Genomic DNA, 13,468 nt, shown 5'->3' with positions numbered 1-13,468 from the left:
ATTTCTCCCACAGCAGAGCGTACTGCAGGAAAACATCTGGGGAGGCTTGTGTGTGTTTCAACTCCACTTTGTTTTGCACAATATCTGCCCTCTTGTACCCCTCGGACCTTAACAGAAGAGATTCTGCAGCACTCTCCTCTAGATTGTTTGTGCGCTGATCAAACACAGAGACACACACACTGTGCAGACGTGAGGGCAGTAGCAAAAAAAAAAAAAAAAAAAAATGTGAGCCATCAGAGAGCTGAAACTTGACGTGTGTGTTTTTTTTTTTTTTTTAAGTTTGTAGGAGTGTGTGTGAGCAGTCATCTTAACGTGAGCGGCTTCCATCCCCGGCTTTGGTTCGTCATCGAGGCCAGCTGAGATGCAGCCTTATTGTCTGGCTCCAACAATGGACGGCAATGGTGTGAGTCAGCCGGCACACACACACAAACACACACACACAAATCCATTCATTTATCAGTGCCAGCGGAGAAAGCAGGGGAAGCTCAAGCCATGATCTGGCTCCATGAAGCAGATATGATCCTGTGGTACACAGTAGAGCTAAAATCAAGAAAATAAATTATTGGTTATTTGTGAACTATTTCATTGTGGATTCAATCGTTTAGCCCAGGAAGCATCAGAATATTGTTAAACAATTAGAATGAATATCTGCTTCGTTAAAAAATAGTTGGTCTTGGGTAGAAATAGAAGGCCAGCTCACCTCCAGAGCTCTGCCAATGTGCCTTTGAGTAAGGCACTGAACGCTAAAAACTGCTCAGGCGCTGTCGTGTGCAGCCCTCTTCACTCTCACATCTCTCTGTTAGTGCCCGTAGGTTCCTGTTTGTGCGTGTGTGTAGCAAGTTCCAAATCAGCGCAACAATTTGAACTCCTCTCAAGGACTAACAAAGTATGTCTTCATCTTCTTCTATTATAAAAAAGGGTTACTGATTCATTTGGCCAGGAATCATCCAATCACAAATTCACACAAATTTAAGAGGCTGACACAACTGAATATTTGGTTTTTTTTTTGGGGGGGGGGAAACAGTTGGTCAAAGTTGTCTTATTCATTTTCTTTCAATCAACTTATTTCAGCGCCAATGATTTAGATTTGAAACATAAAACATTAACTTCATCGCTCCGTACAGGCCATCAACTTTCCTTTCATCCATACATCTTTTAATCTTCCCCTCATTGTGTCACTTATTTTTCAGACAAATGACACCCTCTTGGTGTAATGTGTTCAGATTATAAATAAGACACACAGCTACTGAACCTCACCAGTTTAAGCTCCTGAGGGCTGACACGCCTGTTCAACCGTCTGTTTTCACTGCACAGAACTAAATTAACCGTGATGCTAATTGTCAGCCAGGGCTGGCTCTCTTTCCTCTCCAACATTTGCATTTTCTTCCTCCATAGGCTCCCCTATACTGCCCTGCATTCCAGCCATCTCTCTCTCTCTCTCTCTCTCTCTCTCTCTCTATATATATATCCATACGTCTCCTCCTACAGCTTTTTTTCCGCTTTGTCTGTCGCCATTTCTTCCCACTTACTTCTTTCTTCCCCTCATCTTCCACTCCAGCTGCTGAAATAATCTCCTTCTTTACATTGGTTTTGCTGCTGAATTGGTCTATTCCTGTATAATCGTGTCTATTGTCCCTGAGATAAAAAAGAAAGGCTTCTAGTAGATGTTTTGTGATTCTGAATAGACAGAAATCATCATTCATGAAGCCATCTCTGTCAGGGAAAAAAATAGCGTCTCATGGTGTTTATAGTGCATTTATAAACACATTAAGTGTTTCATAATGTGTTAAATGAATTTAAATATTCTCACTCAGGGGATTACGTTGACTGATGTGAGTGCTGAAGGACGTCCTATAGGTTGTAGTGATGGCGTCCTCAGTTGGGAGGCAACCCCAACACTAAGTGCCCCCGTCGGGACGCTCACAATCGGGGAGCACCAGGCGTGTGTCAGGGCTAACCAAAGGCAAACCATAGACCCAAGGACAAGCTGCAACACACAGACAAACACAAAGAGTTGTTTAAATTCTGAAGCGTGGTGTGTTTAATGTGTGACCATGTAAAGGCGAGGACATGTAGATGAGCACTTCCAGTGTGCACATGTATGAATTGTTCGCATAATGACCTGCTGGGGTGCCAGGATTAGTTACGCAGTCTTAATGCTAATGGCTGAAGTACCATTGTGTGCCCTTTGTGATGTCTAAATATCTATACCATATAGAGAGAAAAAAAAACACAGAGCATTGTTCCCGTTCTTCATTTTTTTCTTGTTAGTTTATTTTTCAGTTGCTTAGAAAAACAAAACAAACAAGCGCTCACAGACGACCCACTAAAACCAAACTACAGTCTGTGCGCTCACCGGAGCTAGTTTATTTTTTTTCAATATTTATGAGAATATGCAAATGAAGGTGCGTCTCATTCAATCGTCGAGTGAGTCATGTGACCCGAGCACAGGGGTCTAAGGGCACGCGGGGCACAGACGAAAGGGGGGGGGGGGTGCTAGTGGAGACGGATCTCCACCTGCCCCCATCTGCTGTGAGAGCGAGTCGCTCTTTGCATAATGGAAACTCATGGGTGGGTTTTTATTTTCTCTTCATAAACTAAAACACAGTAATACCACACTTACACACTTGCCAGCAAGCTAGGTATCCCAAATGTTTCAGAAGTCTGAAAAACCCACCACACTCAAAATCATATATGTATATTTACATGTATGATATAAATGAGCAAAATATAATTTAAATAGAACCTAGAAATAAAATAAAGACAAAAAAACATATCACTTTGTAAGCACACACACACACACACACACACACACACACACACACACACACACACACACACACACACACACACACACACACACACACACACACACACACACACACACACACACACACACACACACACACACACACACACACACACACACACACACACACACACACACACACACACACACACACACACACACACACACACACACACACACACACACACGATTAGGCTGCACCTCCAGAGACATGTTTGAGCTTTAAATCACCCTTCTCTTGTAACTACTATTTGGGGTGTGTTTCTACCACACAGGATCGTAATTCTTGATGCAAGACAGAGAAAAAAATATAAAAACACTTAAAACTGCCCACTGAGATTCAGTGGGGGAACATAGCATGTGCGTATGTGCATGTATGACTAATCCCAATCAATGAGCTACTTCCTGATTCAAATGCATGAGCAGGCTGACCCTTCCCATGTGGAACATCTCTGTTGCACTATCCACCCTCTATTCCAATGTTTTTAAATACTTGTAAATATACTGAATGCAGATTAATATATAGAGCCCATTTACAAATGGTGCATGATTGGCTTGGTACGTCAATATCATAGTTCACACTTAAGCTGGAGTACGGTGCCACATATGACTAGCTAATGAGGTCGTACAATAACATTTCTTCTTTTTCGTAATTGTCTTCTTCAAATACACAAGTTAATAGTTGCTTTCCTCAAAAAAAACCCCCAAAAAAACAAAAGCAAGATCAAGTACGGTCAATATTAAACACTTGCAAAATGTCCACTGCAAAGAATGGCTTGAGTAGGAGAACGTTATTGGTGTCTCCGTGTGCCATGCTCTTCTTTTTGTCGTCACATCAATGTTTTTGCTCTTCGGATGTGTTTCTTCTTTTTTTCTTCAGCAACAGAAAGATGGAAATAAGTCCAAGTGTTAAGTCCTCAGCATGCCCTCTACTGAAACAAGAGAGCTCCTATAAAAATGTATAATCAACAAGGCCACAGTCCATTATAACATCCTATAATCCCTCAGTATGCTCAGCAAATCTCACTCACTACTGAGATGTTCTAGGTTCATCCACGAGCACTGATTCAAATTCAAATTCAAACTTTTGCTCTCTTTTAGTTTTTCAATTGTAAAGCAAATTTACCTCCAAACAGTGCAAAACAAATCACACCTGTGCAATAAGGCCTACTGCTAACACCTCATACATACAACTCATCATAAAAACAAGACTTCAAAATAAAACAACAATTAAAACACGTAATGATTAAAAAAATAATGTAATATCAACAATGTGGTTAACAGAGCGTGGACATGCACGGCTAATCAGAGGAGAAGAGACATTCCCCTGTAGGACAAAAACAAAAGAATTATCAGCAGTGTCTGTTTTAATGCTTTTAAACAGACCCCCCCTGTGGATGACACCAGGCAGAGCTCAGGGACTTGGGGTGCCAGAGGGGGTGTGTCGTCTCACATGGGCTCAAGCAGCCATCTGCCAGCCTGCTCCAGCCAGCCTGATCCTTATCCTAGGCCCAGCCTGGCCCAGCAGGCCCACTGTCTCATCCCCATAAAAAGGCTTCATACTGAGGGAAGGGGGGATGTTGGTGGTGGGGGAGTTTTGGGGGAGACAAAGGCAGGGAGGAGCGCTGTGGGAGCTCCACAGTGAGGCCCTTTGACCTGGTCCCCTGGCCCGGCGGGGCAGACAGCCCAGACAGACAGCTCCATGTCTGCTCCCTGCCTCCTCCTCCTCTCTTTTATCAGCCACACAGACCCCAGGGGCTGATGGAGAGACAGAGGAGGGGGGGGAGAAGAGAGAGATCGGGGAAGGGGGAAGGTCGGCGGGGCAAATGAGCACAATGAACAGACTGACACGGACTACCCTGACCCTCCTTCCCTCCCTCTCTCCATCCTCCATTCATCTTTAGGTAGGGATCTCTGTATTCCCTGCGGGCGAGCTGCTCCCCCATCCACCTCTCCCCCTCCCCACTGGGTGACCCCTCTCCGCTCCTTTATCCCTCTGCCAGACGAGCTCCAGGACTCTGTGTGGCCAAGCACGCCCCTACTGGCCCTAAATTACTGTTTTCTCGACTGGGTGTCAAAAATAATTTGTTCTATTTGAACACCACACCTAGTGTTGTCTTAAAAGCTCACCACTTTAAAAGGGTAGTGTATGTTTCGTTTACGGCAGTGGTCACTCATATTTGAGAAATAACCATAATTGTTCATTGACTTGAACAGCCATATAAAGCTTGATTCTATTTAGGTGTCCGTTTTGGTAAATCCATGATTAGTTCATGTAGAAAATGTTTCATCAGGACGTCATTGGGGGGGGGGGGGTCTTGTCTCTTCTCCTCCTGAGTGGGCTGGCACCTAGGCAGTGGTTGAGGTGGTTGTGGTAAGCTTTTGGATGGTTCGGTTGTAGTATTGTGTGGTCAGAGCCTCCAGCGGGCTCCAGCGGTGTGCGTGCAGCTCGATGACCTCCATGAGCAGCGAGCGGGTCAGCTGGGACTCGGCCGGACAGAGCATCTTGTCCCTGACGGCTGCCAGGAGCTCGATCATCATCTCCGGGAGCTGCTCCTCCAGGAGACGGCCCATGCTCTGCAGCTGGAAGAGAGGAAAGGTGGGATAGAAGAAGGTAGGAGGTCAGAGAAAGTGTGTATGTGCGTTCCCCTTACGAAGAGAAAAACACAGTGTCTGGCACCTTGTTACCGTGGAAACAGACAGCAGAGGTTCACACACCCCCTGGCCATGGAGCTGTGTGTACTGTATGAATATGAGCCTGCTGGAAAGTGTGCACAGTTTGTGAGTATCATGGAACTTTTTGGCAAACAGCGCTCATCTGTCTTTGCTCTTTGTGTTCTCTTATTTTCATTTCATGGGTGAGGGTTAGCTTTATCTTCTTAAAGCTTCTGTGCTTCTTTCTGTCTTTCTTTCTTCTGTACCACAACTGCTACACAAAGGTATTTAAAGTTCAGGCTTTACCTGAATCCATAATTCTTCTTTAATTTAACTGCACTTCTTTATTATTGATATTCATCAAGGGATATCAAAGACATGTTTGAGATTGTAAGAGTAGAGCGCATGCTGGAGACTCCTATGTTAAAAGAAAACATGGGCTTTATAGGTTTCAGTCCAGCAGTATCTTCTGTTGAAAAAAAACCTGCAGTTCCACAATTGACCACTTGAGGCCAGCTACAAAGAAAGCCAATGAATTTCCATTAGTTACCATATTAAAATGCCCATTTTTACAGCAGAAATAAACATGTCAGTGAGACTTCTTCCATGTGTTAAACAGGCTATGGTTTCAGTAGTTCTGTTTTTAGGATTAGTCACCTAACATACTGTACATTCTTTACTGTATTGGATTTAGTTCGAATCTGCATATTTTTCAAAGGCCAAGAGAAACTGTGTGTGTGTGTGTGTGTGTGTGTGTGTGTGTGTTCATACCTCCATTGAACAGCAGAGGACTGCATCTTCTTTAACATCTATGGAGTCCAACAGCTAAAAGAGACAAGAACAGAAATGGTTTCAACATACAAGTGATTGAAAAAGCTGCAAATAAACCAAGGTAAAGACAAATCAAAACATAGCAGCATAAAGAAGTCCAGCACAGTGAGTGGGCAAACCGTACAAGACGAGCAGATACATTAGTGTTTGTTTATTTGGATATAGGCCACATGCGTGGGGGGATTAAGCAAATGCGCGTGTTTGTGTGTGTTAATCAGTTCACAAGAGAAGAAGAAAAGGGAAAGACCTAATCCCAATTGTAAATATTTTCTACGTAAACATTTTAAATCTTGGAAGTCTACACAGCAGGCTTTCATCCTGGCAAGCGAGCTTACCATCACACATCAAGGCTCGCTTTGTGCACACAGTATATCCCAGAATACACACACACAAATACTGTACACACACAGTGGAGGCCAAAAACAAACCGTGGAGCTGGTAAACATGCTATCTGGCTTTTCCTCCCCTAACAGTGGCCCCATGCACAGATGGGCATACAACTGGTACTTTCAAACAATGCAGGGAGGGCAGCCACAAGGGAGGCAGAGCGGCACACAGCCTCCCATGCTAGAGTGTAAATATCTAGTGCAAGATTAGAGCAAAGAGGAATTTGGTTTTCCAGCTATAAGGCTGTTTTAGTTCCAACAAGGACGTGTCTAAAGTGCTGCTTTGATTAAAGGAGGGAAATAAAGTAACATGGAGGAAGGAAAAACGTCTTCCAAGTGTAGACCTGATACACAAATGAGTGAAATAAGTTTTAAGTGCAGGGTAAACACTAGGGGTGTAACGATGTTTGTATTTTTCCTCAACCACAACGGGCGTCACAGTTTGGTGCATGCAGTGACACAGTAATAAGCCTGAGTGCAGAAAAAAGGCGATCACTCATGGCAGTATCCATTCCCCAATGCAGGTGGGCTGTAATGCTCGTAAGTGTTTGCCAACCACTATTAAACAACAAACACAGAAAAGGAAGCAAACGCAACAAAACACAAGAAGAAGAAGAGTAATTTAGCATGAGAAGGCGGAGCTAGAAGACCTGCCTGCTTCTTTTAAACCAGTTGTGTAGGGACATTTTGGGTTCACAGTGCATTGTGTCATTGGGATACGTTCCCATCATGTGCTCACATACGCCAGGCCGTGGTCCTTGTTCTTTACTGGCGTACAGGAGCAGTGATTGAGCACAAATAACTGCTGCACCTGCTGCTGCACTATCAACAGATGGATGGACCTCCTGTGCCACTTAGAGCTATTTAACAGTGATCGCACACTTCATCAACTGAGTGATCATTATGCCATTTTAAGAGGTGCATGACAACATCACAGACCTTCCAGGTAATCATAATGTAGCTTCTTTAAGGTACATATTCTATTTTGCCTTGCATTGTGTTTATTGAGACACAAATCCAGAGGATGGTCATGCTCTGTAACTTCTTCATTATGAGTAAACGTTTAGGGCTGACGGAGTAAGTGGACTCCTGATTGTCTACCGATGATTCAAAATGAGAACTTTTAGGAGTTAGTCCTAATAAATATCAAACATCATATAGACTTTTTGGTGTGTTGTTTTGGGGTTCACAACTGTTCCTGATACATACACGTCACCCAAAAAAACAGTTCTACAAGTTTTCAAAAGGATCAATCTGAATAATGGTGAGTTTGTGTGATTTAGAGTGTGACTGTATTGAGACAAACTAATGTGCACACATCCTCTCTTGAAAGAACATCTGCATCTTCATAACTGAAAAAAGGAAACAAAGATCACCACATCCTATGCTACTATCCACATCGAGTACCAGCTGTCCTGTAATTTCCACGCTGTAAGCTTAATGGTATTCCTCCTATCATGCAGACGTCAGCTCCTCACTAAGCTTAGATGGGTGTGGTGACAGCGAGGCTGTTTGATGTGGGAACTCGAGTCTCGTCGTTCCCAGAGCAGAAGAGCTGTGTGACAAGCGGGACTTCCTCATAATGAGTTCTCTAGGGAGTCCGGGGTGCAGTTTTCTTACTCAATACGTTTAAAATGATCTTATCTATACTCATCATCAGTCCGACTATCAGCTCTGTCGCTCCTACACCATCACAAGCTGGAGAAAAAACTGTTTCTGTCTCTCTTCTGAAGCTGAAAGCTGCCACATCTCTGGTTTGTTACATCATCCAAGAAACAAAGTGCACCGTGCAGAAACCCGGGGATTCTGTGTGATTTCCATTTGCTGTGTTTTCACTTATAAGGCATTTGATCAGAAACACAAAAAAAAGCAACCGAAACTAGGACAGCTGTGATCCTCTCTCAGCGCATAAATAGAAGAAGTACATCCGACATGACAACAACACCTTGAGTGACTCAATGCAGTCAGCTGCAAAAACATTATTATTCATTTAAATGTCGTGCTGAGGTTTCATCACTCTTTCAGTCTGACTTTATTACTCATGCACATACTGTATACATTTGTATATATCTAAACCTTACATCATAGTGCTGGCTACAAAAAGAGTGCTGAGAGGAAACATGTCTCATAACGGATACTAATGACACACAGAGGTTTCATTTACAACGACTTCATCTTTAAATGTGGTTTCTAACTGTTAGCAAGAGCAGGGTTAGCGTCAAGACTGGCACTTCCCCTGGTTACATTACAGAATATTTTCCTGTTTCTAATGCATCAGTGCTGTACTTCAATAACTGCTTTATAAAGAGGTTTATAAACTAAACAAAATGACAATTTTTACGCATTTACATATTGCGTAAAGTAAAATGAACATATTTGTCGTTATAGGCTGTATGTTCTGAATCTTTGTCTATGATTGACTTTCAGAGAGGAATACTAAGGCAGAGTATAAATAGCTCCTAGGTCACCAGCAGACAGTAGATGTGCTCACAGTCTGCAAACCAACATCCTGATGAAGTTCTCTTTGGGGCTCCTGCACGTTGTTTGTTTCAATAAAAGATGGTATATCTGATCGAGTGTTGCTCCTTGCTCTCTGGTTTTAAACGAATATTAAGCTGTGAAAGAATATTTTTCTCCTCTTCTATCTCTATGTCTTTTTGTAAAAGGTTACATTTTTCTTCTTTTCTGTGCAGCTCATTAAAGGCTGGGTCAATCTGAGTATATATGAATGTCTAATATTCCAGAGAGGGTGTATTCAAATAGCCGAATGCATGCGTTGTGTGTCTCATGCAGATATCTAAAATTACACTCTCACCACAATGTTTCTTAACAACCTATGTAACCAAGGTAACATGATGAAATATAAGAAAGCCCAATAAGTTAGATTGTTATGTGAAGTGTGCTTCATTCTGTACATGGCTGAGGGACATGAGTATTTAAAGCTGTTGGAATATTTTCATTTTAAATAACAATGTATCTTCACTGTGATAAAGTAGTATAAACTCATTGTTCAGCTATTTTGCCCGCACCTTGATTGTTTTGGGTGCAGTCTCACTGATCATGTAGTTTTTGTTTTCAGGAGAAAATGTTGCGCTCCCATAAGAAACTACAGGTAGATGGTTAATGGAGGAACGGCAGAGAAACTCAAGATACAAAACAAATCACAATCCATGGCCCATGATAAAAATAATATCATGTTTCTGAGATAACCTTCATATTGCAACATGATCATGTAATAATGAATCCTGATATCTTGACTAAAGAATATAATGACGCACATAACAAGGTGAAGTGCAGGATTCATGTATTTATTCATATAAATTGAATAACAGACATTTTGCACCAGGGTTTCCATAATTGTATCAAATGAGTCAGGATTGTGATATATTTTGTCCGACCTTTACTAGCAAAGAAAAGTAAAAGTCGGAGAGTAAAGTTGGCGGTGATTCTGAAGACCAATTTATCAAATTGAAAGAAATCAGCTTCAAAAGAATGAAAATGCTACAGATGGTTTGCTGCGCCAAGGTGCCTCCCCCATGTAGATGAATGTTTCTGGAGAGTTGGCATGTACCAACGTGGGGTAATGTATTTCAAGGTGTGCTTCAGTGTGTGTTTAGTCAGGGATTATCTAACTTAACTGGTGGACTGTGGCTTTTTTAAGAACATCGTTGGGCTGCTTGAGTCATGAATGGATGACGTCACCTCTCATTAGCTTGCTCCGTCTATATGTACAGCTGTCATGTACACACTTTGTAACACACCTCAGTTGTTACCTAATCATGTTCTGCTGGCTGAAACTACAGAGGAGAGCCGCTGTGAAAAGATCTGCCACACTCACACACACACACACACCCCCACACAGTAGGCACAAATGCTTTCATATGCAAACACAGTGGCGTGTGCATGTTATCGCACATAGCTTGAAGCTGGGATCCAACAAATACATGTTACAGCAGGATAGACTAAACAACAGATGGATCAAAATCAGGGACAATGGCTCTGGGTGGAAAAAAAGGCTCGAGTCACATCCTCAAATACAAACACACATATTCACACGAACAGAGCAACACAAATAGGTGTGTTTCCATCTCGTGCATCATTAAGCTAACTTTGACCCCGCTGACGTCGGAACATGGAGGTGTGTTTGTGTGTATTCCTGATGCTTTACGTACACACCCTCTGCCATGCTGCAGAACTGTCTAACAAGCTGAGATAATGCCCTGGGCATACACTCAGACAGGGTGTGGATGGCATTAGTTGTGTGATGATTGTTGTGCTTGTTAGTGAGACGCAGGGTGTGTAGTGAGTGCCAGACCTGCAGAGCTGTGAACAAAGCTGTAAATGTCCTTGGCACGTGCAGCAACCCTGCAATTATTTCACTTCTACCTCTCAATCTAAACTATTAAAACTCAAGATTCTGTCGGCTCTCTCACCGCTGTCTTTCTCTTCTACCTGTCCCGTCACGACTAAACTTCCTCTGCAGTAACTGTCAGCCTGACCACAGTCTCCTCTGCTTCCTCCTCACCTCTTCTCTTCTCCCCCCCCATCTTGCTCGCTTCCCCTTTCGATGTCCCAGCTGTCGTTTACCACTTCTGTATAGCCGTGTGTCTGTTGTGGCTACCCTATATGGTTTCCATGGTGACCGAGTGTGCGCATGTAAGAAAAGCATAACCAGCTGATGTGAACTGAACCCAGGGTCACATGTTTAACTGGAACTGATGGCGTCCTGACTGGTTGCGCCACTAACCAAACCCGGCTGCGGTGTCTGAAGTCTAGACGAGGTCTGACTAAAACAGGAAACACCGGCTTGGTGCACCAACCAATCTGAGGTGACACGATATGCAGACGCAGCTGGAGGTTTTTTCTTCCGTATATGGTTCATCGATTTGTTATTGATAAATAAAGAAAAAAGGTGTAGATCTGAATACGGACCTCTCGTAGGCAGGTGTAGATGGGACACACCAGCACTCTAAATGGCTCCCCGGAGCTGCTCCTCATGGTCCCAAACACCTCACACAAGAAGGTGATGAAACCCAACCACCTCTCCACGTCTGACTGCTGGAGCTCCTCTCGATGGGAGAAGTCCTTCTGTAGGATGAAAGGAAAAAAACACACTGAAAAAAAAAAACCACCCTGGAAAATACAATAAAAGACAAGTCTATGCAGCTTTTAATACACATTGCAGGTAGGCGTTGGTAAGAGAATATTAAACTGTCTCATAAATTCATCAGCAGTGCTTGTAATCGCCATTAACATCTTTGCTATCTCTCTGATGGGATTTTTTTTGCAGTTGGCACATGTATTAACCTCTCGACTTTAAGTGCTTCAAGCTAAAAAAAAAATTAAAAAAAAAAAAAGCAGCTGAAAAACACATTAAACAAATTCATGGATTTTTTTCTTTATCTGCCAGAAGTAGATGAGAATATGTTAATGTGGTTTGAAAGTGAAGAGTAGTGAACTGTGTCAGGGCTGTTAAAAAAAGAGCTGGGGTTAATATGGGTTAATGCATAATGCGCACTTGTAAAGATGTCATACAGTAAGTTAAACTGAAACTTTATTAACAGGCGCAACAACACTCTGCACCTGGTTTTTCCTGCCTGTTAAAGGGACTGAAGTGCACTAGAAACATAAGCAGAATACATTCTCACAGACTGGTACAACCACACTGAATGCCTCCCTGTACACAGACATACAACAAATATGCAGCTTTGAATGGATCCCACAATAAACCTCATGCAGTCAAAAACAAACACCTCCAAGGCCATTGCCTGTATTTAACACCTAAACAAGCGAGCAGTGACTGACGCTTAGCAACAGAAAGGACGAGCTCATGTAAGTAAAGAAGATAATGAGGAAAGTGTGTAAAGCAAGGCCACATTGTTTTTATTCTATGATGAATCAACAGCATACTTCACAGGTAGCAGACTGACTTTGTTTAATCAAAGCAAAAAAAAACAAAAACTATTTTTTCCCTTTTCTTTGCAAAGAAACGCGGCCACACACTAATTGCACCCACATTGAGATCCAGGGGTCTGGGAGCAACGCCGTTAATGACAGCCTTCATGAGAACATTTGTGACATTTAAAAATGTTATAAAGCGAAAGAGCCAAAATGTCAAAGACAACGAGGGGGTCCATGCTGGCTGGGAAAGTGGGAATTAAAGCGAAGAGGAGGGACCACACAGATGTTGCAAGGTGGGGAGAGATAAAGAAAACGTTTTAACGGGGGATAAAAGGATTATGGTGGGTAAGGGATGAAAATCAACAATCTAAAGAAGGAGGTTTATCAAAGAAAAAACAAATGTGAAAGGAAGAGAGAGAAAGAAAAGAGTGGGAGTGTAGTTAAAAAGAGAACCAGTAGGAGAAGGAAGCAGAAGTAGGAGTGAAAAGACGGAGATACAGCCTTGTAGCAGCCGGGTTAACGTTTAAACCTTGAAAGCCATCTGAAGACGGCGTGCAAGTCTTGTTTGCTTTCTTCAGGACAGTCTGCGGCTCTAGCGAGGTTGTCTGACTTTCACGACAGAGTGTGGTAAGAAAAGAGGGCGAGAGGGGGCGAGCATGCAGGGAGAGGTAGTGAAGCAGTGGCCCGTGTCGTTCTGGGTGAGGGGAGGCGATCAGATTGGGGGGGGGGGGGGGGGGGGGGGGGGGGGAGTAGCGCAGTAATAGAGAGCTCATGAGGAACAGGGAGGAGGGGAGAGAGGAAGTGAAATATACAACTGCTGGGAGGATGTTTCCATGAGGGCGCAAGACTGGAACAGTGCTGTTAAGTGATGGGATGGAGGGTGAAT

The 13,468-nt window shown here is 43.0% G+C and overlaps 1 protein-coding gene across 4 annotated transcripts in view; it reads right to left on the bottom strand.

Moving 5' to 3' along the window:
• Nucleotides 1-2,249: 2,249 nt before the first annotated feature.
• The window catches only part of ctif (CBP80/20-dependent translation initiation factor), a 51,095-nt gene continuing 39,876 nt past the window's right edge, over nt 2,250-13,468 (bottom strand). For all 4 annotated transcript variants that reach the window (XM_065965454.1, XM_065965452.1, XM_065965455.1 and 1 more), the window contains 3 exons: nt 11,614-11,769; nt 6,236-6,289; nt 2,250-5,392 (listed from right to left, as the gene is read on the bottom strand). In XM_065965454.1, the coding sequence (XP_065821526.1) occupies nt 5,159-5,392; nt 6,236-6,289; nt 11,614-11,769 (444 nt within the window). In that variant the 3' untranslated portion in view covers nt 2,250-5,158. The remainder of the gene's footprint in view (nt 5,393-6,235; nt 6,290-11,613; nt 11,770-13,468) is intronic.

Source organism: Labrus bergylta, chromosome 17, assembly GCF_963930695.1.
Source record: "Labrus bergylta chromosome 17, fLabBer1.1, whole genome shotgun sequence".
In the NCBI taxonomy this organism is placed as follows: Eukaryota; Metazoa; Chordata; class Actinopteri; order Labriformes; family Labridae; genus Labrus; species Labrus bergylta.
The sequence above is the reverse complement of the archived record's forward strand: the minus strand, read 5'-3'. Positions and strand labels throughout refer to the sequence as shown.